This window comes from Jaculus jaculus, chromosome 8, assembly GCF_020740685.1.
Source record: "Jaculus jaculus isolate mJacJac1 chromosome 8, mJacJac1.mat.Y.cur, whole genome shotgun sequence".
NCBI classification, from domain to species: Eukaryota; Metazoa; Chordata; class Mammalia; order Rodentia; family Dipodidae; genus Jaculus; species Jaculus jaculus.
Genome location: NC_059109.1, coordinates 82,559,963 through 82,584,718, shown reverse-complemented (window position 1 = coordinate 82,584,718; position 24,756 = coordinate 82,559,963). Strand labels below are relative to the sequence as shown.

Sequence of the window (24,756 nt, the reverse complement as noted above, 5' to 3'; positions counted from 1 at the left end):
AAAGACTTCATGTTCCTCATGCTGAGGAACAAAGCTCTTTGTCTTGCTGTCTTTGGGAACTGTTTTCTCTGTGACTTTAATTCATGATGTTGCCTATGACTACAATACAGGCTTTCTGCTTATATTCCTTGTTCCAGGGTTCAGAGATGTTGCTGCTGCTGTGGTCTGTTGCCCGGGAGCTCTTTCTCTGATATTTAGCATCATGACTTATTTGCCAGATGAGTCAGGAGACGCACCAACACAAACAAAACTGGACAAGAGACAGACGGCTCTTGTGTTGCAGCTGGGGAAGGCCTAAGAGCAAACAGTTCATGTGAAATGATCTTACTTGAGCACAGTTCTCAACTGGGGCAGTTTTGTCCCTTGGGAATATTTAGCAATGTCTCAAGACATTTCTGATGGTGACAGCTGGGTGGGTGGTACTACTGGCATCAAGTCAGAGGTCGATACTAAATTTTCCCACAATGCAGAGGAAAGCCTCAGTCCCCAGTGACAGAGTTATCTGCTTTTGTTGTTTGCTGTTATTTTGCTTTGTATTTTGTTTTTTGTTGTTTTCAGACAATATCTCACTGTGTAGCCTAGGTTGGCCTCAAATTTGAGATCTCTTTCTGTCTTGGTCTCTAGAATGCCCAGAGTACAGGGCTGTGCCACCATGCCTTACAACAAAGAATTTATCTGATTTAAACTACCAAGAGGGTTCAGGTCTAGAGCATGTGAAAATGCTTTTGTGGTAAAGCCTTTGTTGCTATTTATCTATATAGATTATTTGAAGCTGTTCTTTTTATTAAAAAAGCAACCCAGGTGTGGTGGTGCATGCCTTTAATCTCTGCACTGGGGAGGCAGAGGTAGGAGGATTGCTGTGAATTCAAGGCCACCCTGAGACTACGTAGTGAATTCCAGGGCAGTCTGGGCTAGGACAAGACCCTATTTCTATCTCTATCTCTATCTCTATCTCTATCTCTATCTCTCTATCTCTCTCTCTCTCTCTCTGCATATATATATATGCATACATATGCATATATATATACACATACACACACACATATATATATACATATACATACACACACATACACACACACATATATATTAGAAAAGGCAAACCATAATTACTCTTTGTACTAATAATTATTCCACCCTCTTCCTTTTCCTCCTTTTCTTTCTTTCTCTAACATAGTCTCATTCTGTAGCCAGGCTAGTTTCAAACTCATAGTTATCGTTCTACCTCAGTGTCCTGGGTACTGGGCTTACAGGCAGAAATCACCACTCCATCTTCATTAATTTTTTTAAAAATTATTATTTATTTATTTGAGACTGGCAGACAGAGAGAGAGAGAGAAAGAGAGAGAATGGGTGTGCCAGGGCCTCTAGCCACTGCAAACGAACTCCAGATACATGTACCACCTTGTGTATCTGGCTTACGTGAGACTGGAGAATTGAGCCTGGATCCTTAGCCTTCACAGGAAAGCGCCTTAACTGCTAAGCCATCTCTCCAGCCCTCTTCATTAATTTTTTAAATTCAATTTTTAACTTCATATTTTGATTTAAAAATATCACCCTTATACTGTACAGTACTTATCCACTGCTTTTAAAAATATTTTATTTTTAGTTATTTATTTATTTGGCAGAGAAAGCAGGAAAGAGAGAGAGAGATATACATATATATAGAGAGAATGGGCATGCCAAGGCCTCCAGCCACTGTATACAAACTCTAGACGCATGCACCCCTTTGTGCATCTGGCTAATGTGGGTACTAGGGAATCGAATCTGGGTCCTTTGGCTTTGCAGGTAGATGCCTTAACCGCTAAGCCATCCCTCTAGCCCCTTATCCACTGTTTTTGAAAGAATTAATGTTGGAAGCTTGTATCTGCTACAAATTTCTCTATGGCCATGGTTATAAAGGACATTTTAGTACTGAAATTACAGGATAATTTAAAAGGTATACTTTCTTTTTGCTTATCTTTATCCTGGCACAATAGGTGCCAAATTAAGAAATTCTCTTATTTTTATTTTTTGAATTTTATTTATTTATTTGTGTGTGTGTGTATGTGTGTGTATACACATTCACCAGGGTCTCCTACCACTGCAAGTGAACTCCAAATACATGCACTACCTTGCATCTGGCTTTACATTGGTGCTAGGTAATCAAACCCAGGCCAGCAGGCTTTCCAAGCCTGCTCAGCCATCTTCCCAGCTCAGAAATTTTATTTTTTTGAGAGAGACAGAGATAAAGAAGCAGATACAGAATGGGTATGTCAGTGCCTCTAGCCACTGCAAATGAACTCCAAGTGCATGTGCCACTTTGTGCATCCGGTTTTATGTGGCTACTAGGGAATTGCACCTGGGTCCTTTGCCTTTGTCAGCAAGCTCCTTAACCGCTAACCCATCTCTCCAGCCCTAAATTTACTTTTAAACTGAAATAGTTAAAAAGCTGAGATCACTAGATTCATGCTTCTATTTTTAATTTCTGGTTATGTGTGTGAGTAGGGAAAAGTTCAACATGAGGCCACCCACATAAGCCAAATACAGAAAGTGGCAAATTCATCTGGAATTTGTATGAGCAAGAGGTCCTGGCATTCCCATTCTCTCCCTCCCTCCCCCCTTACACAAATACAGTATTAAAACATTTGTTTGAAGAGCTGAACATGGTGGTGCAGAAGTAGGAGGATCCCCATGAGTTCAAGGCCACCCTGAGACTACACAGTGAATTTCAAGTCAGCCTGGGCTAGAGTGAGACACTACCTCGAAAAAATGAACAAAAAAAAGTTTGACATACCTCTTCAATCTCATGCACCACCTTCCTCCTCCTTTTTCTTCCTGTTCCTTTCTTCTGAGATAGGGTCTCCCAACGTAGAGCAGGTTTACCTTGACATACGTGTGTGTGTGCGCGCGTGCATGTGTGTTTCAAGGTAGGATCTCGTTCTAGTCCTGGCTGACCTGTAATTCACTATGTAGCTTCAGGGTGGCCTTGAACTCACAGTGATTCTCCTACCTCTGCCTCCAAGTGCTGGGATTAAAAGGTGTGTGCCACCCACCTGGCTTCACCTTGAACTTTTTTAGTGATCCTCCTGTCTCTGCTTCCTGAGTATTGGGATTGTAGGTGAACTGAGAGTCAGATGCTTAATTAGATTTAGCAGCTGATAGGTTTTATCTTTTATTGGATCTTAAACCTTTGCAGTTACATGTTAGTGTATTCTGAAGTATAATATATACTGGAAGCCCTTACTCTTTCCAGGCGATAGCAAATTTGCTTCTTAGCAGGTAGTCTACAATTGATTTAGGAAATGATTCTTGGGTTTGGGGTGTGTGTGTGTGTGATGGGGGGGGACAAGACCATAATACTGAGAAATGAAGGAAGGGGACCCTTTCCTGTCTTTTGCAGAGCAACTTCTACTGTGTTCCCTGGCAACACCTATACTGGCCAAGTGTAGAAAAAAAGTGGCTTAAAAGGCCAGTATCTGGTTTGGGGAAGTGGCTCAGTAGATAGTGTTTGCTGCCCAAATCTGAGTACCTGAATTTGGAATTCCAGCAACTATATAAAAACTGTAACAGGCTTTGTAATCTTAGCCATGCCTGCTATCTAGAAGGGAGGTGGAGAAAGAGGAGAATACACTTGGAAGGTCAGGGACAGCTAGCCTGGTAAAAGCAGTGGTGAACAGTAATGTGAGGCCCTGCCTCAGAGGACAATGAAGTCTGACACCATAAAGTTGTCCTCTGACCTCCACATGTGTGCCTGCACTCAACACACATGAACACAAACACACAGCCAGCATAGTGGAGCTTTGTTTCAGGAAGCCATCCACCTATGTGATTAGCTGGCCACACTATACTACTCTGTTGTCATTGCCTTAAACCTGCTGCCTCAGATGCCTCCCTACCCCATGTTCCTTTCTCACCTTTAGCCATTTCTAGTTTCTTCTTGTCAGAGAGAGGCCTAGTGGCTCTGGTCTCCAAGGATCCATGGAATAAAGCCTCTGCTTCTCTTCTGGAAGTCTATCTGATTTCATTCTCTGAATTTAGGCTACTCTCATATGTCTGCCTTATTCCATGGCCTTTTTGTTTCCCTGGCTTTATTTGCACCTTTGGGATTGCTTTATTTACTTGACCCACCAGTATTGATGGCTGTTCCTTAAATCTTTGAGCTTTTGGTGTTTTTACAGAAGCTATTATACTTGCTTGCACTTCCTTCTTCCCAGCCTTTCCTATATACAAAGTTCATTACCATACATAGTAACCCTTCCCAAGGGTAACAGTTGGTGTCTACATCCACAATTGCCTAGAGCCAGATAAGACTCTGGTCAAGAGCTTTAGACGCTGAATTTAGTTAAGAGTCACTGTTGATCTGGAGAGATGGCTTAGCGGTTAAGGTGTTTACCTGCAAAGCCAAAGGACCTCGGTTCGATTCCCCAGGACCCATGTAAGCCAGATGTACAAGGGGGTACACACATCTGGAGTTCGTTTGCAGTGGCTGAGGCCCTGGCATACCCATTCTCTTTCTCTCTCTGCCTGTTTCTCTCTCGCAAATAAATATACATAAAGTTAAAAAATAGTCATGTCATAATTGATGCTGGTTTATGATTCAGTGATCATGAGGTTTCCATCTGATTCGTATGACTTCATTAAAGTACATAGCTACACCAGGTTTGGTGATGCATGCCAATAATACCAACACTCAGGAGGCAGAGGCAGAAGGATTGATGCAAACTCAAAACCAGCCTGGTCTACATAGTAAGTTCCAGGCTAACCAGAGCTACATAGCTACATAGTGAGACACTCTGTCTCTCTCTCCAAGAAAGAAAGAGAGATGGGGGGAGGGGAGGGAGGGAGGGAAGGAACGAAGGAAGGAAGGAGGGGGGGGAGGGAAAAAAGGCTGGAGAAAAGGCTTAGTGGTTAAGGCACTTGCCTGCAAAGCATAAGGACCCATGTTTGACTCTCCAGATCCCATGTAAGCCAGATATTCAAGATGATGCAAGTGCACAGGTTGCACATGCACACAAGATGTCACACACATCTGGAGTTTGATGGCAGTGGCTGGAGGCCCTGGCATGCCAATTCTCTCTCTCGCTCTTGCTTGCTCTTACTCTCTCTGTCTTTCATAAAAATAAATAAATAAATAAAAATAAAATATCCAGGCCTGGTGACACAGGCTTATAATATTATCTTCTTAAGAGGCTGAGGCTGGAAGATTGTAAGTTTAAGGCCTACCTGGCCTACAGAGTAAGTTCAAGGCCAGCCTAGGCAACTTTGTGAGATTCTGTCTCAATAAATGTTCAATAGTAGTGTGCTTGCCCACCATGTGCAGAGCCCTACATTTAGTCCCTGGTGCTGCAACTAATCATACACCAGTCAATCAATTAATCAATAAGAGCCAATTTTGATATCACAGGTTTGACTGCTAGAACTTTACAAAACACCATGTTTCCGAAGATGAAGTCTTTATTTTTCAAGGTAGGGTTTCACTGTAGCCTATGCTGACCTGGAGTTCACTATATAGTCTCAGGGTGGCCTTGAACTCATATCAGTCCTCACACCTCTGCCTCCTGAGTGCTGGGATTAAAGGCGTGCACCGCCATGCCCAGCTGAAGTTTGTTCTTTTGACTTATTTTGTGCTGTCATTGTCATAGCCAAAGAAGGGCAACTGTGGGAGTATTGTAAAGACACTAAGAAATCCTTACTGTTAACATTCTGTTGTTGAAGTATATTGTTGTTTGAAGTATATTACCTGATTAAATAAGTAAATTTTACTTTGGATTTTGTTATATTGTTTCTGAGGTAGCTTTGCTTTGGTTTGGTTTGATGGTACTAGGTATGATCCTAGGACCTCTTGCATGCAAGCACTCTCTTGCTGGGCTACAACCCCATGCCTTAGTAGATTTATTTACTTTCTGGGCAGGAAATGTCTAAAGGAAAAGCCTTTGATAATTGTGTACTTTTATTTTTTTCCTCTAGATGTGATTATACTGATTAAATCAGATAGTGTCCATCTGTACTGTAATCCTGTCAACTATCCATATCTTTTACCCTATGTGGCACATTGGAGAAACTTGCATTTCCACTGCATGACTGAAAATGAGGTAAGGAAAAAAAATAATAAAAGAGAATAGGTACTTCTTTTAGGAAAGTGTTATCTATTTCTTTTTCTCTGAGTCCTTTTCAAAGTTTGGCTAGAAAGCAAATTGGGATTTTTGACACTTGCAATTTCATGAAAGTTGTAAACCAATCTTTTTTTTTAATACTTTATTTTTATTTATTTGACAGAAAGAGGGAGAAAGAGAGGGAGAGAGAGAATGGGTGCGCTAGGGCTCCAGCCACTGCAGACAAACTCCAGATGTGTGTGCCTTCTTGTGCATCTGGCTTTCGTGGGTCCTAGGGAATCGAGCCTGGGTCTTTGGCTTTGCAGATGAACGCTTTAACTGCTAAGCCATTCCTCCAACCTTCAGTCTTGATCAAGAATCCGTTTTCAGGGCTGGAGAGATGGCTTAGCGGTTAAGCGCTTGCTTGTGAAGCCTAAGGATCCCAGTTTAAGGCTCGATTCCCCAGGACCCACATTAGCCAGATGCACAAGGGGGTGCACGCATCTGGAGTTCACTTGCAGTGGCTGGAGGCCCTGGCATGCCCATTCTCTCTCTCTCTCTCTACCTCTTTCTCTCTCTATCTGTCACTCTCAATTAAATAAAAATTCTTTTAAAAAAAGAATCAGTTTTCATGTGAGTGTTGGGTTCACTTAGTCGAGCAGGAGCAGGTTGTATCTCTTCCACTTAGGTCTCCTGATCTATTTTGAGTTAGTTTTTGTTTATGATATGTGATAAAGGAATTTCTGAAGAACAAATAAGACAAATGGGCTTTGGAAGCACCCTACTGGAAATAATAAATGTCATTTAGGACCATTCTTGATACAGATACAGAGAATATGTGGAATCTTGAATGATATACCTCATTGGAACTTATCTTTCTTTTAATTTACCTTTTCAGTATGAAGATGAGGAAGCTGCTGAAGAATTTAAAATTTCCAGCTTTGTAGACATGGTTCGAGACTGTAGTAGAATTGGCATTCCTTACAGCTCCCAAGGTGAGTATCTGACAGGAAGCCATTTAAGAACCTTGCTTGTGGGCTGGAAAGATGGCTTAGTGGTTAAAGGTGCTTGTTTGGGGCTGGAGAGATGGCTTAGCGGTTAAGTGCTTGCCTGTGAAGCCTAAGGACCCCGGTTCGAGGCTCGGTTCCCCAGGTCCCACGTCAGCCAGATGCACAAGGGGGCGCATGTGTCTGGAGTTCGTTAGCAGAGGCTGGAAGCCCTGGTGCGCCCATTCTCTCTCTCTCCCTCTATCTGTCTTTCTCTCTGTGTCTGTCTCTCTCAAACCAAAAAAAAAAAAAAAAAAAAAAAAAAGGTGCTTGTTTGTAAAGACTGCTGCCCTAGGTTCCATTTCCTGGTACCCATGTAAAGCCAGATGCACAAAGTGGCACATGTATATGGAGTTTGTTTGCAGAAGCATGAGACCCTGGTGTGCCCATTCTTTCTCTCTGTCCTTCTCCCTCTTTACTATTCTCTCTGTGGTTGTAAATAAACACATGAATTTTTTTTTAATTATGTGCGGAAGCAGGGTGTGGTGGTGCACACCTTTAATCATAGCACTCAGGAAGCAGAGGTAGGAGGATCGCCATGAGTTTGAGGCCACCCTGAGACTACATAGTGAATTACAGGTCAGCCTGATGAAGAGTGAGACCCTACCTTGAAAAACAACAACAAAAATTATAATTAAGCTGGGCATGGTGGCGCACGCCTTTAATCCCAGCACGCGAGAGGCAGAGGTAGGAGGAATTGCCATGAGTTCAAGGCCACCCTGAGATGACAGAGTTAATTCCAGGTCAGCCTGGACCAGAGTGAGACCCTACCTCGAAAAAAAAAAAAAAAAAATTATAATTATATGATGGAGAATGGAATTTCAAAGGGGAAAGTGTGGGGGGGGGAGGGAATTACCATGGGATTTTTTTTATAATCATGGAAAATGCTAATAAAATTTTTCTTAAATTATAATTATATAGTATATATAATATAAATATAAATGTGTTAAATATTTTATACATGCATATAATGTATTTTGAGTATGATCTCTCCTGTTACCTTGTCTTGGCCCCTCCTCCCCTCCTCTTCTACTGAACCCCTTCTTTCTAACTAGTTCCTTTTTATTGTGTGTATGTTTTTTTGAGGTAGGGTCTTGCTGTAGCTCAGGCTAACCTGGAATTCACTGTATAGTCTCAGGGTGGCCTCAAATTCACAGCAATCTTCCTACCTCTGCCTCCTGAGTGCTGAATTAAAGGCAATGCACCACCATGCCCAGCTTACCTAGTTCCTTTTCTACTTTGATTTTTTTAATTGTTTGTTTTTTTTTCTTACACCATCCATGATGGAATGTTGATGGGACTAATATTATGCAGAAAATGACAGTTGCTGAGAGGTCATGTATGCAATGGTCATATCTTATCTGGAAGATAGTGTTCGAAAGCACTCCTTCCCATTCTCTGTCTTTGAAATTTTTTTCTGCCCCTTTCTATAATGTTTCCTTGGGCTTTGGAGAGCATGATAGAAATGTCTTATTTGGCACTAAGCACTGAACAGTTTACTTATTTTCAGCACTTTGATGAATTTTGGGTCTCCCCAGCAATTGCTGCCTACTACAAAAGAAGCTTCTGTGACTAAAGATGAGATTAGCACTAATCTATGGGCATAAACATAAATATTTGGAGAATAATTTGTTGTTGTTTTTTTGTTTGTTTGTTTTTCAAGGAAGGTTCTCACTCTTAACTCAGGCTGACCTGGAATTCACTATGTAGTCTCAGGCTGGCCTTGAATTCACTATGATTCTCCTACCTTTGCTTCCCAAGGGCTGGAATAAAAGGAGTATGTCACCATGCCCAGCTTTGGAGGGCAATTGGATGGGCACAACATACTCATTTAGCCCTTAGATTTATTTTTCATTTAATTACTTAGGGAACCAAAACAAATTATGATTTGAATTTTCCTAGGCTTTCCTTTTTTGTTTTTTGTTTTGTTTTGTTTTGTTTTGTTTTTTTTTTTTTTTGGTTTTTTGAGGTAAGGTTTCACTCTAGCCCAGGCTGACCTGGAATTCACTATGGAGTCTCAGGGTGGCCTCGAACTCACAGCGATCCTCCTACCTCTGCCTCCCAAGTGCTGGGATTAAAGGCATGCGCCACCACGCCCAGCTCTTGTTTTTGATTTTTGAAGTAGGGTCTTGCTCTGTCCCAGGCTGACCTGGAATTCACGATGGAGTCTTAGGGTGACCTCAAAATCATAGTGATCCTCCTACCTCTGCCTCCTGAGTGCTGGGATTAAAGGTGTGCGCCACCACGCCCGGCTGGATTTCCTTTTGTATATCTAGTTTCAATATCTAACCATCTTAGCTATTTAGATTTGTTTTGCCTGATGAAGTCTTGGTGAACTTGTGAGAAATGATGAGTATCTAACCAAATTAGATCAGGTTTTAAACTGTTAAATTCAGGATGGTATTTGACATGTGTTATTGTATTTGATTTCCTCTAGGTCACTTGCAGATATTTGATATGTTTGTGGTGGAGAAATGGCCTATTGTACAGGCTTTTGCACTTGAGGGCATTGGAGGAGATGGTTTTTTTACCATGAAATATGAGGTACGTATGAAAAGCATTATATTGGGGTTTTATCTAGGGCCTACACACTGAGCATGCAGAACTGACCTGAAGAATGCTAGATACCTGAAATGGAAAACAGTTGGTCTTTATGTCTATTCTGAAACTGGATTCTCCTGTTGTTTCTTCTTGGAGTTCTCCATGATCCTCTCCCTTACCCTATTCTGAGTTAATTGTTTCCATGTCTACATGTATAACACCCTAGGCTCACTCTTCTTACAGCTTTTATTAGCATGTTTTTACACATTTGTCACACTCTATCTTCTCACCTCTGTTCTCTATACTACAAGCTTCTTAAATAGAAATACAGGGGCTGGGCTGGGCTGGGCTGGGCGTGGTGGCGCACACCTTTAATCCCAGCACTTGGGAGGCAGAGGTAGGAGGATCGCTGTGAGTTCGAGGCCACCCTGAGACTCCATAGTGAATTCCAGGTCTGCCTGAGTTAGAGTGAAACCCTACCTCAAAAAAAAAAGAAAAAGAAAAAAGAAATACAGGGGCTGGAGAGATGGCTTAGCAGTTAAGGCGTTTGTCTGCAAAGCCAAAGGACCCAGGTTTAATTCCCAGAACCCATGTAAGCCAGATGAACAAGGGGCCACATGTGTGTGGAGTTTGCAGTGGCTGGAGCCCTGGTGCACCCATTCTTTCCCTCTCTTTCTCCCTCTTTCTCCCTGTCAAATAAATAAATAAATAATATTTTTAAAAAGAATTATAGAACTTTGTACCTTAGAGCAATATAATTTGAGAGCTATTCAAGAACAGTGAAAGAGATAGTGAAAAATTATATAATTACAGGATTGTAAAGGAAATAAAGGTTTCCGCTATGGTAAGCACAGTGTCTTTATTTTTTCTAATTCAAAATATATTTATTACTTGGAAATCGTATCTGTTTCTCTTATAGTACTCATCAAAAAGGATCATAAAAGACTTAATTAGGCAGGTGCAGTTGATTTCCAGAGCAATCCTATTTAATCATAAAAATCATTGCTACACCTGTTTGCCTAAATTGGTGGAAATGAATCCTCTTCAGAACATATATATATATTTAACTTCCATGATTGTAAACAATATCCCATAGTAATACCCTCTCTCCCCTCCACTTTCCTGTTTGAAACTCTGTTCTCAATCATATTCCCTCCCCATCTCAGTCTCTCTTATTTTGATGTCATGATCTTCTCCTATTATGATGGTCTAGTATTACTAGACATGGAGACATCCTGTTAAGCTGTACTTTTAGAAGCAAGTGTGTGCATTTGAAGTTCATTTGCAGCATCAAGAGACCCTGTGGTACCCATACTCATTTTTTTCTCTCTCAAATAAGGAAATATGCATATATTTTTAAATTTTTATTATTTATTTATTTGAGAGAGAGAAGGGGGGGAGAGAGAAAGAGAGAGAATGGCCACACCAGGGCCACCAGCCACTGCAAACGAACTCCAGATGCATGTGCCCCCTTCTGCGCCTGGCTTACATGGGTCCTGGAAAATCGAACCAGGATCCTTTGGCTTTGTAGGCAGACACCTTAACTGCTAAGTCATCTCTCCAGCCCCAAATACACATATTTTTTAATTACAGAAAAATATGCAGTACTGGAGAGATGTCTTGATCAGTAAAGTGTTTGCTACACAAGCATTTGGATTTCAGCACCCATGTAAAAGCTGGTATAGTGGTGCAGGACTGTAATCCCAGCTCTGGAGATGCAGAGACAAGGAGAGCCCTTCGGCTTGCTGACTAGATAGTCTGGCTGAATCACTGAACTCTGGATTCAGTGGGAGACCATCTCAAAAAATAAAATGGAGAGTGATTGAGTAGTGTACCATATGTCGATTTCATGCACACATGCATGTACACAAGTGTATCCCACATAACCACACACATGCAAAAAATTGTACAAGTGAAAAAATGAAGTTGCTAGGACCCCTAACAAAAGCAAAAATACAAAAGCAAATACCAGTGTAACATCTAATTGCTTTGTAGAAGTAATACATGTATAGCTTCAACATTATAAGTAATAATTAGTGATATAACCAAAAAGTGGGTGTGTAGTGAGAAAAAATATGGGAATTGAGGCTGAGTGTAGAAGAGCTGCAACATTGCAATAAGTTAATATTTAGTTTCTAAACTGATGAATGATAGGAACATATGTCAAAATAGTATATTGTGCATGCATGTGTGTGTGTGTGTGTGTGTATATATATATGTGTATATATACATATACACGCACATACATACATACATTTATATATACATATATATATGTGTGTGTGTATATATAATACGTGTGTGTGTGTGTGTGTGTGTGTGTGTGTGTATGCCTTCATTGAATAGAATCAAAGGATGTACCGAAGGTTCTGAAAAAATTTCCTTTAATGGGAAAGCATTTATTAATATGCATAGGTTCTAACTCAGTTAATAAAAATTTGTTTATTATTCTAATGACATTCATTTCTTAAAATCATAAAATCATAGTGTTTTGACTTAATTATCTCAATGTTTGTACCCTTTGTTGCAGTTGCAGGATGTGAGTTTGAATCTATGGAATGTCTACAGCAAGATGGATCCTATGTCTCTGGAGAATTTGCTTTCAGAAGTAAGGAGCCAGGCAGTATTTAACTTGCAAATGTTACAGCCATGTCAGCTGTCCACTAAAGATACTTAGTATGAAGAAATGTAAGGTATCTTTCAGTTTGTTTTAATCAAAAGAGAACCTGGAAAAGTGATACTACTACTTCTACTCCGAAGAAACCTCACCCAAGGACACACCTAGGCCTCCTGTCTGATTTAGGACCTAAAGTTTTACCTAAAAACAATTTTCTGTTGGGCTGGACCTCAGTAAAACAATGTAGAAGTTGTCTTTTTTTAAAAGCAAAGTATTTATGCCAGGTGTGGTGGCGCACACCTTTAATCCCAGCACTCAAGAGGCAGAGGTAGGAGGATTGCCGTGAGTTCAAGGCCACCCTGAGATTACATAATGAATTCCAGGTCAACCTGAGCTAGAGGGAGACCCTACCTCAAAAATTAAATAAATACATTTATGCGCCCCCTTGTGCATCTGGTTAATGTGGGTCCTGGGGAATCAAGCCTTGAACTGGGGTCCTTAGGCTTCACAGGCAAGCAGCACCTGACTGCTAAGCCATCTCTCCAGCCCTTTTCTGGGTACTTCATAGAAATGGATCATGTTCCCTCTTTCTTCTGAAAAAAATTTTTTTTTAGAGATAGAGAGGAGAGAGAATTGGCATACCAGGGCCTTAGCCACTGTAATCGAACTCCAGACACTTGCACCACCCAGTGGGTATGTGTAACCTTGCACTTGTCTCACCTTTGTGTGTCTGGCTAATGTGGGATCTGGAGAGTAGAACATGGATGGGTCTTGCCCTCTCCTGATAGGTTTTTAAGATGCATCCATGTAACATGTGTCAGTACTATGTACTACCTTTTGGTCAACATAAATACAAGCCTGACACTTTGATTTTTTTTTTTTTTGTTTGTTTGTTTGTTTTTTGTTTATCAAGGTAGGGTCTTGTTCTAGGTCAGGCTGACCTAGAATTCACGATGTAGTCTCAGGGTGACCTTGAACTCATGGGGATCCTCCTACTTCTGTTTCCCAAGTGCTGGGATTAAAGGCATGTATCACCACACCTGGCATTTTGTTGTTGTTGTTGTTTTGAGGTAGGGTCTCACTCTAGCCCAGACTGACCTGGAACTCACTGTGTGTCTTGAAGTGACCTCAAGCTCACAGTGATCCTCCTACCTCTGCCTCCCTAGTTCTGGGATTAAAGGTGTGTGCCACTACGCTCTGCTCTCAGGCCTGACATTTTGAGATCATTGTAAGTTCTTGATTCTGGTTTTCTAAGGGATTTTCTTTATATGACATTCTTTCATTTTTCTTCTAGGATTTGGTAGCTTTTGAACATCAGTGGACTAGCTTCTTTGCTAATTTTGACACAGAAATTCCTTTCTTGCTGGAACTTTCAGAATATCAGGCCGGTGAGGTATGTAAGTTAAAAAAAAAAGTGAAGGAAAAATGCTGTTTTTTCTTAATTATTTATTTTTTAAACTTTATTTATTTATTTACTTATGTATCGTGGGGACAGGCATGCCACAGTGCACATGTTGAGGTCAGAGAACAACTTTGAGGGGTCTGTGCTCTTACCTTTTGAGGCCAGGTCTCTTGTGGCTGCCAACAAACTGCCAGACTGCAAACTTACTCAAACTAGTTGGCCTGGGGTGGATTCTTCAGACTGTGCCTCTCACTATTGTAGGTGTATTAGGAACATAGATGAGTGGGCTGTTTTATATCTGGGTTTACATGGGTGCTAGGATAGAACCTGGGCCAGTAGTAGGTTTTGTAAGATACAGCCTTTAACTACTGAGCCATTTCCCCAGACTCTCTTTTTAAAAAATTTTTTAAAAATTTTACTTATTTGAGAGAGGGAGAGAAATAGGCAGGTAGAGAAAGAGAGAGAGAGAGAGAACAGGCACGGCAGGGCGTCCAGCCACTGCAAACAAACTCCAAATCAATGTGCCTCTTGTGCATCTGGCTTACGTGGGTCCTGGGAATCGAACCTGGGTCCTTTGGCTTTGCAGACAAACAGCTTAACTGCTAAGCCATCTTTCCAGCCCCTAAAGGGGCATTCTTGACAAGCCTGATGGCCCTGGTTCAATTCCCCATTGCCCACATAGAGCCAAATGCACAGGATGGTGCATGCATCTGGAGTTGGTTTGCAGTGGCAGGAAGCCCTGATGCATGCAATCATTCATTCTCTCTCTCTCCTTCTCTCTCTTTTATCTTCCTCTCTCAAATTGAAAGAAAGAAAGAAAGAAAGAAAGAAAGAAAGAAAGAAAGAAAGAAAGAAAGAAAGAAAGAAAGAAAGATGCTGATGTGGTGGCGCACGCCTTTAATCCCAGCACTGGGGAGGCAGAGATAGGAGGATCTCTGTGAGTTCAAGATCACTCTGAGACTACATAGTGAATTCTAGGACAGCCTGGGCTAGAGCGAGACCCTACCTCGAAAAACCCCGCCAAAAAGAGCATATATTTGCTTATGTTGTTACTTTTTCTGGTGTTCTACGTTCCTTTGTGTAAACTCAGACTTCTGGTTGGTATTCTCCTCCAGAGATGTTCTTTAATATTTTTTGTACTTCACATCTTGTGATAATATTTTCAGCTTTCATGAGTCTAGAAAAATCATTATTTTGCCCCGTGTTTGCTGAATTTTTGTTGTTGTTGGCTTGTTTTTTGAGGTAGGGTCTCACTCTAACTCAGGCTGACCTGCAATTCCAGCTTGCTATCTTTTGTTTTGAGGTGGGATCTTACTGTGTATCCAGGCTCACCTTAGACTCCTGATCCTTCTGCTTCCATATCCCAAGTGCTAAGATTACAGGTATGTGCCGCCACACCCAACTCCAACTTTTATTTCTGAAAAATACTTTTGCCTGCGTAGACTCTAGAAAATAGTATTTTTCTTTCAGTATTTGAATGTTGCTCTTGCCACTAAAAACAATGAGACTATGTTTCTGATGAAAATCTGTCATTTTTAGGGCTGGCAAGATGAATTAGCAGTTAAGGTGCTTGCCTGCAAAACCAAGAGACCCTGGTTTGATTTCCCAGTATTCATGTAAAGCCAGATATACAAAGTGGCACATGTGTCTGGAGCTCGCTTGCAATGACTAGCGGCCCTAGCATGCCCATTCTCTCCCTTCCTCCTTTCCCTCCCCCTTCGCTCTGCCATTTTCTTTCTTTCTTTCTTTGGTTTTCTGAGGTAGAGTCTCCCTCTAGCCCAGACTGACCTGGAATTCACTTTGTATTCTCAGAGTGGCCTCAGACTCATAGCAGTCCACTTACCTCTGCCTCCCGAGTGCTGGAATTAAAGGTGTGCGCCACCACACCCACCCCTGCCTTTTTCTTTCTCTCTCTCAAATAAATAATTTTTTTAGTGAGGCATTGTGGCGCACACCTTTAATCCCAGTACTCATGAGGCAAAGATAGAAGGATTGCTGTGAGTTTGAGGTCAGCCTGGGCCACAGTGAGACCCTACCTCGGAAAAAATAATAATAACAATTTAAAAAAAACTTATTTATTTATTTATTTGAGAGAGAGAAAGAAAGAGGGAGAGAGAGAGGGCCAGGGCCTCCAGTCACTGCAAACGAACTCCAGAGGCATGTACCCCCTTGTGCATCTGGCTTACGTGGGTCCTGGGGAATCAAACCTGGGTCCTTTGGCTTTGCAGGCAAATGCCTTAACTGCTAAGCCATCTCTCCAGCCTCCATAATAGTACTTTTTAAAAAAAATCTTTCGGATTAGAGATATGTCTTAGCAATTAAGTGCTTGTCTGTGAAGCCTAAGGACCCTGGTTCAAGACTTGATTCCTCAGGACCCACATAGCCAGATGCAAAAGGTGGTGGTGTTGCATTTGGAGTTCATTTGCAGTGGCTGGAGGCCCTGGTAGGCCCATTCTTTCTGTCTCTCTCAAAAAAATAATGAAAATAAAACAACAACAACAAAAATCTTTCATTTCCCTATCCAGAAGGGACAGAAATCTTTTCCTCACTGGCAGCTTTTAAGATTTTCCATTACTGGATTTGAGGATTTCATTTTGATGTGTCTGAAGTCTTGTAGTTTTCTTCACTTTTCTTGTGCTTGGATTTTGTTGTGCTTCCTGGTTCAGCATGGTTGTACTTCTCATTTGCAACATATTTGTCTGTTATTTGTTCACATGTTTTTGCTCTTCTCCACCATGGTGGTTTGATTCAGGTGTCCCCCATAAACTTAGGTGTTCTGAATTCTAAGTCCCCAGGTGATGGCAGCTTGGGAATTAATGCCTCCTGGAGGCAGTGTATGGTTGAAGGTGGGCTGATGGGTATTATAGCCAGCTTCCCCTTGCCAGTGTTTGACACACTCTTCTGTGCTGTTGTTCATTTGATATTGACCAGGAGGTGATGTCCAACCTCTGTTCATGCCATTGTTTCCCCTGCCATCTTAGAGCCTCCCCTCTAGTCTGTAAGCCAAAATAACCACCCCCCCCCAAACTGCTCTTGGTCAGGTGTTTTCTGCCAGCAATGCAAACCTGACTGCAACACCCACCTTTCTCCTTCACAGACTCCAATTATATCTAAAATTCGTCCATTTGCAGTTGTCCTTCATCTCATAGATGCCCTTTAAGTTTTTAAATGTCTTTTTTCTCTCATTAGTATGATTCTAAGAATGAAAGGTAAGCATATAGAATACTCTTTTCTTTCTTTTTGTTTGGTCTTTTTTAGGTAAGGGTCACTCTATCCCAAGCTGTCCTGGATCTCACTCTGTAGTCCCAAACTGGCCTTGAACTCACAATGATCCCCTTACCTCTGCCTCCTAAGTGCTAGGATTAAAGGCATATACCACCATGCCTGCCTGGCATAAAGAATATTCTTCTTGGGACTGGAGGGATGACTTAGCGGTTAAGGTGTTTGCCTGCAAAGCCAAAGGACCCAGGTTCAATTCCCCAGGACCCATGTTAGCTAGATGCACAAGGGGGTGCACGTGTCTGGAGTTCATTTGCAGTGGCTGGAAATCCTGGTGTGCCCGTTCTCCCCCCCCTCCCTCTCCCCCCCTTCCTCCTTCCCTCCCTCTCCCTCTTTCTCTGTCAAATAAATAAATAAATATTAAAAATAAAAAATACTCTTCTTGTGTTACTCTCTAAGGCTGAGGTTGTAGCTCAGTCGACCCTCACAGTTCACATGGTAAACCAACAATAAATCTTAGTGGGGCCGGAGAGATTGCTTAGTGGTTAAGGTGCTTTACTGTGAAGCCTGAGGACCCAGGCTTGATTTCTCAGTACCCACGTAAGCCAGATGCACAAAGTGGCACATGCATCTGGAGTTGGTTTGCAGGGGCTAGAGGCCCTGGCACATTCACTCTCTTGCTTAAATAAATAAATATAAATATTTTAAAAATTAGCTAATATTATTTACTTTAAAGAAGTGTTTAGAGCTGGGCATGGTGGTGCATGCCTTTAATCCCAGCACTTGGAATGCAGAGGTAGGAGGATCTCTGTGATTTTAAAGCCAGCCTGAGACTAGATTGAGTTTCAGGTCAGCCTGGGGTAGAGTAAGACCCTATCTCAGAAAAATAAATAGATAAATAAATAAAAAGGAGAAGAAAGGGCTGGAAAGATGGCTTAGCGGTTAAGTGCTTGCCTGTGAAGCCTAAGGACCCCGGTTCAAGGCTCGATTCCCCAGGACCCATGTTAGCCAGATGCACAAGGGGGTGCATGTGTCTGGAGTTCGTTTGCAGTGGCTGGAAGCCCTGGTGTGCCCTCCCTCCCTCTCTCTCTCCTCCCCCCCCCCCGCCTCTTTTGTCTGTCACTCTCAAATAAATAAATAAACAAAATAAAATTTTTAAAAAGGAGAAGAAAAAGAAAATAGAGTTACAGGTAAAATTTATTAAACATTGTTCATTCATTACAATACTTTCTTGACATAGAAGATTTAGTGGCAGTATATATTTAGAACATTTAGTAAACTAGTACAAACAGAAATAGTCTATAGACATAGGATAAAAAGATTAGAAGAAAATGCTGATTGTTCTTAGAGTGTGGTTTTTATTGTAAATGCAATGAAAAAATATTACTTAAATAGTTGGAAAAATGCAATAGCTTTTATTTTATTTGCATGTGTTGGTGTGTATGTGTGCATGAACCTGGGCCTCTTGCTGCTACAAACAAAACACCAGATATTGTTTGCACCACTTTTACATCTGGCTTTATGTGGGAGGCTTGGGAATTGAATCCAGGCCAGCAGGCTTTGCATGCAAGTACCTTTAACTGATAAGCCATCTTTCCAGCCCAAGGAGTTGTTTGGGTTTTTGTTTTAATATTTAATATTTTATTTATTTATGAGAGAGAAAGAGAGCATGAATATGGATGCACCAGGACCTCTAGCTACTGCAGATGAATTCCAGACGCCTGCACCTGGCTAACATGGGTTATGTGGTTTCTGGGGAATCGAGCCTGGGTCCCTAGGTTTAGCTGCTAAGCCATCTTTCCTGTCCCCTCTTTTTTGTTTATTTGAGCTAGGGTCTCACACTAGCCCAGAGTGACCTGGAATTCACTATGTAGTTTTAGGCTGGCCTTGAACTCATGACAGTTCTCGTACCTTTGCCTCCCAAGTGCTAGGATTAAGAGTGTACCACCACACACAGCAATAGCTGGTTTTTTTTTTTTTTTTTTTGAGAGAGTATTAAATTAAAACCAAGTGTGGTAGTACACACCTTTAATCCCAGCACTTAGGAGGCGCTGTGAGTTCAAGGTCAGCCTAAAACTACATAGTAAATTCCAGATCAGCCTGAGCTAGAGTGAGACACTACCTCAAAAAAAATTTTTAAAAAGGGCTACAGAGATGGCTTAGTGGTTTGGACCTATGTTCAACTCTCCAGATCCCATGTAAGCCAGACACACAAAGGTGTGGCAAGTGCAAGGTCGCACATGCCCACTAGGTGGCACAAGTGTCTGGAGTTCGATTACAGTGGCTGAAGCCTTGGCATTCTCTCCCTCTCTCTCTCTCTCTTTCCTCCTCTCTGTAAAATAAAAAAGTAAAATAAATTAATTTTAAAATTAAAAGGAAATTTAAATTTTATTTATTTGCAAGCACACAAAGATATATGGAGAGTGCAAAAGAATGGGATGTATCAGGGCCTCTTCCTACTGCAAATGAACTACAGATGCATGTACCACATTGACTTCATGTGGGTACTGGGGAAGCAAACCCAGGCACAATGGCTTTGCAAATAGCGCCTTTAACCACTGAGCCACCTCCCAGCTATAAAATTATATATATATATATTTTATATATATATGTGTGTGTGTGTGTGTATGTATATATGTATGTATGTATGTATGTGTGTATATATACACATTGTTGTTTTGTTTTTCAAGGTAAGGTCTCACTCTAGCCCATATGTCTGTACTAGGGAATTGAACCTGGGTCCTTAGGCTTCACAGGCAGATGCCTTAACTGCTAAACCATCTCTCTAGCCCCAGAATTACTTGGTGGTTTGGTTTTTTGTTTGTTTTTGTTTTTGTTTTTGTTTTTCAAGGTAGAGTCTCACTTGAGCCCAGGCTGCCCTGGAATTCCCTATATGTTCTCAGGGTGGCCTTCAACTCGTAGCAATCCTCCTCCTTCTGCCTTCTGAGTGCTTGTATTAAAGGTATACACTACTATGCCTGGCTTATTTTTAATTTTTAAAACTTTATTTATTTGATACACACACACACACACACACACACACACACACACACACACACACACACACCGAGAAACAGAAACAGAGCCACAGAGACAGAAGACAGATACAGAGAATGAGTATGGGTGCACCAGGGCTTCCTTCCACTGCAAATGAACTCCAGATGCATACTCCACTTTTTGTGCATGTAGCTTTATGTGGGTACTAGGGAATCAAACTTAGGTTTTGCAGATAAGCACCTTAACTGCTCAGCCATCTCTCTGGTTCCCAAGCCATCTCTCTTGCACCCCCCCCCCACCATATTTTATAATAATTTACAAGTATCTCTCTTCGCATCTTTCTCTTACATACTATAATCCTGACGTGTGTGTGCGTGTGTGTGTGTATATTCATATATATATATATATATGTATGTGTATATATATATATATGTATATATATATATATGAATGAAATGTTTTATAATTATTTTCAAATTTGTGGTCTTATATACAATATTGTGACTTTTTTTAGCCATTCAGAAGTTACTTCAGTCATGGAATGATCTCAAGCCATATAACTGAAAATAGGTAAGGTTCATGGGAAAGAAGTATGAATGGTGATAGAAAAAAAGGGTATTGATAATAAGGGTACTGAGTGAGTCAGGAGAATATGAGTTGACTGTAGTTAGCACAGGGTTTTTTCTACTTTGCATTTGCCCCATTTCCCTATAATCTCACAGTAAAAGAACTTTTTGTACATTATAGATAGCCTGCTAAAGAGAAGATTTTTTAAAAATTTTATCTCTGGCTTAGGAAAGTGAGAGGAAACTGTGTCCAAAAGCTGGATGGGGGAACAGTAGTAGTTTTGTATGGGTAAGAAGAATTAGGCTAAGGGCCTAGGTGAAAAGATGAGAACAGTGAGGCTTCAAAAGTGTTTCCTTCTGCATTTTTGTCATCAGCAGGAGATGTTTCCTTTGTTGGATAGAACAAACCATTCTTACCTCTGCCTATCCCCTAATTCCAGTCCACTCTCATAGAAAAACTACCTGTGTGGGACTCAGACTCACTTTTTCTGCTCAAACGGTCTCTTAGAGTGAGTTAAATTTCGAAAGAAAATTCAAAAATCAATCATGTTCACTTTTTAAAATAATTTTATTTATTTGAGTGAGAAAGAGGAAGATAGAGAATGGGGACTGGAGAGATTGCTTAGTGGTTAAGACACTTGCCTGCAAAGTCAAAGAACCCAGGTTCAATTCCTCAGGACCCACATTAGCCAGATGCACAAGGGGGCGCAAGCATCTGGAGTTTGTTTGCAATGGCTGGAGGCCCTGGCGCACCCATTCTCTTTCTCTCCCTCTTTCTCTGTAAAATAAATAAATAAATAAAAGTAAAAGTAAAATATTTAAGAGAATGAGCATGCCTGGCCTCTAACCACTACAAACCAACTATAGATTCATGTGCCCCCTTGTGCATCTGGCTTACATGGGTCCTAGGGAATTGAACCTTGGACCTTAGGATTCACAGGCAAGCGCCTTAATTGCTAAGCCATCTCTCCAGCCTTAATCATCTTTTTTTTTTTCCGAGGTAGGGTCTCACTCTAGCCCAGGCTGACCTGGAAGTCACTATGGAGTCTCAGGGTGGCCTCGAACTCACAGCGATCCTCCTACCTCTGCCTCCTGAGTGCTAGGATTAAAGGCATGCGCTACCACGCCCAGCATCATCTTCATTTTTGAGAGTCCATGGTTGTCTGAAGCTTACAGTAATATTTCTTTTTGTTTTTTGGTTTTTCAAGGTGGAGTCCCACTCTAGCCCATGCTGACCTGGAACTCATTCTGTAGTTCCAGGCTGGCCTTGAACTCATAGCATTCTTCCTACCTCTGCCTCCCAAGTGCTAGGATTAAAGGGGTGTGCCACCACACCCAGCTCTTAATTTTTAAGAAAGATGGAAAATGCAAAGAACTTTCTTGTTTTAATTCTTTTATTTGAGAGAGAAAAAGAGGCAGACAGAGAGAAAGAGAGGGGGAGAATGGGCAAGCCAGGGCCTTAAGCCACTGCAAACAAACTACTGATGCATGTGTCACCTTGTACATGTGGCTTACGTGGGTCCTGGGGAATCCAACTAAGCTCCTTTGGTTTTGCAGGCAAATACTTTACCTGCTAAGCCATCTCTCCAGCCCCAAAGAACTTTCTAAATGAAATATAGGGCAGTGGAGTGGTCTACACTAAGTGAGACATCTCTGTCACACTCTCTAAGACTCAGAGACCATTGTAGAAGTGGTGGAAAGAATGTAAGAGCGAAAGGAAAAATAGGACTGCTGACAATGCTGTCTTCTAGACACAAAGTGGCCTTGATATTCATGACTTCATAGTGGCTGACACTACCTATATGTGACCTGCATAATAGGAAGAGAAAAAATGATGACATCAGTACAGAAGAGAGACTAGCTAGAAAGAAGGGATTCAGAAGAGGGGGAATTTGGAAGGGGATGGTGATCATGGAATATTGTCTGTTTATGGACATTATCAAGAACAAGTTAAATAAGTAAATATCCCTTCTGGAGCCAGGCATAGTGGTGCATGGTTATAATACCAGCACTTGGGAGGTGGAGGCAGGAAGATCATGAGTTCAAGGTCCTCCTTGGTTATCTAGAGTTCAAGGCCAGCCTTGACCTTATCTCCCTTTTTCTTCTTCTCTCTCCTTTCCTCTCTCTCCTCTTATCTATTTCCTTACCCTCCCCAAATATTATCGCTTTCCTCAATAAAAAATTATAGTATAGCAGAGAAATAATATATTAATCAAACAACATCCCATAGAAATACATAATTACAACACTGAGTGTGGTGGCACATGTCTGTAAGCCCAGCACTTAGAAAGCAGAGGTAGGATCGCAATGAGTTCTAGGCTAGTCTGAGACTACATAGTGAATTTCAGGTCAACGTGGGCTAGAGCAAGATCCTACCTTGTAAACAAAAAAGAATTACAAACTCTGATTGGTACCATGAAAGATTACCGTAACTACAAAGTCTGGCCTCCTTTGGGGGAGATGTGAATGACAAGTGCAGGTAATTGGAGAAAAACACTACACATAATAGATGAGTTTGGCTGGAGCATGGCAGCTGGGGGACAGTGGCATTCAAATGGCTAATGAACTTTGACCAAATCATTCAAGTCCTTATTAGTCCTGGACAAGATACAAGACATTCTCTGAAATGCTTCGCATATTTAAAACTTCTAATACTTAGGAAGAATGGATTATAAGCAGTGAGAAAGTATAGCAGTTGTCCAAGGAAAGAAATGATTGTAGACAAATGAGGCTTTAGGCCATTTAGGCCATGAAGGGAAATAAATAGGTATGATTTAAGGAGGTTCTTTGGATTTAGGGATGAAGTACATTGGATTTGCTAAGTGCTGCATGTGACATTGACTTGGTGACTAACAAGAATACTCTGAATAAAATGACTAGAGGGGCTTAATTATTGTGGTCTATGAAGTGAACAGAAAAATCGGAACCTAGCCAAGAGAGAGGAAGGAAGAAGACTAGGACTGCCCTCCTGAAAGTTACTTAGAATTTGTAGCTGTGCGGTTATATATCTGATATGTCACAACTACTATCATACTTTAAAAGTTGTATTTCTATGAAAGTGCTATCTTATGAAACTGGGATTTGCTTCATCATTGCATTGTGGATAGTAGCAGATCCATGGTGCTGGTTCCTCAAAACAGGTCGAATGGGAAAGCATAACCTAACTGGCATTAGATTGCAGTGGGTATAGCTCTGTCCTAAATGACTAATTCCTACAGTCACTAAGAAGAATTAGAAACATCTGGCAACCCTTCCAAGCCAGCCAGGAGCATCAGGTAGATTGAACTTTGTTGATGTTGTGTTATAACACTCAGAAGAACCTGAGTACTTACTGAGGTCTTGGGAAATTGCTGAAACCAAGCATCGCTATTCTGTTAAAATGTTTTTGACTTGCTTTTCTAGCCCTAATCGGCAGCCGTTTGTTCTCTTTGGTAACCACTCCTCACGAGAAAACCTGAATGCTGGCAACTTTAACTTCCCTTCTGAAGGGCATCTGGTGCGAAGTACTGGTCCTGCGGGGAGCTTCGCCAAACACATGGTGAGTAACTAGACCTCTTGATACTAGATTAATTTTATTTTCTACTAGCAGAGGAGGGACTACTGGCCAAAAGGAACCTTTCCTGATTAGTGTGTTGACCCTGAATCTGAAGTTTTGCAGTAAAAAGAAGTACTTATAAACTTGGCTGTACATATTTTACTGTGTTTATAAGGATTGGATTTGGTACTTAAATATTTGAAGGAAAAAGGTTGTAAAGCATACTTTGACAAAATACTTTTTTTTTTTTTCCGAGGTAGGGTTTCACTCTAGCTCAGATTTACTATGTAGTCTCTGGGTGGCCTCAAACTTCAGCGATCTCCTACCTCTGCCTCCCAAGTGCTATGTGCCAGCATGCCTGGCTTAACAAACTACTTTTTAAGTTTTCAGTAGAATAATTTTGTTTTGTTTTGGTTTTGAATTTTTTTTATTGAAAACTTCCATAATTTTAAACAATAACCATGGTAATCCCCCCACACACATTCCTCTTAGAAACTACTTTCCTTCATATCTCCTCCCCCTCTCAGTCAGTCTCTATTTTTGATGTCATCATCTTTTCCTCATGTTATGATGATCTGGTGTAGATAGTGTTAGGTACTGTGAGATCATGGGTATTCAGTCCATTTTGTGTCTGAAAGAGTGCATTTTAAGAAGTCCTACCCTTATTTTGGCTCTTAACATTCTTCCACCACCTCTTCCGCCATGGATCTTTCTGAAGGCGTGATAGAGCTATTTCAGTGCTAAGCACTCCTCTATCACT

General features: G+C 41.2%; 1 protein-coding gene across 4 annotated transcripts in view; it reads left to right on the top strand.

The window, feature by feature from the left end:
- The window catches only part of Dnaaf9 (dynein axonemal assembly factor 9), a 173,080-nt gene that overhangs the window by 19,133 nt on the left and 129,191 nt on the right, over positions 1-24,756 (top strand). For all 4 annotated transcript variants that reach the window (XM_045155828.1, XM_045155827.1, XM_045155829.1 and 1 more), the window contains 7 exons: positions 5,949-6,073; positions 6,972-7,068; positions 9,557-9,663; positions 12,191-12,268; positions 13,572-13,670; positions 20,410-20,465; positions 23,864-23,999. In XM_045155828.1, coding sequence (XP_045011763.1) covers positions 5,949-6,073; positions 6,972-7,068; positions 9,557-9,663; positions 12,191-12,268; positions 13,572-13,670; positions 20,410-20,465; positions 23,864-23,999 — 698 coding nt within the window. The remainder of the gene's footprint in view (positions 1-5,948; positions 6,074-6,971; positions 7,069-9,556; positions 9,664-12,190; positions 12,269-13,571; positions 13,671-20,409; positions 20,466-23,863; positions 24,000-24,756) is intronic.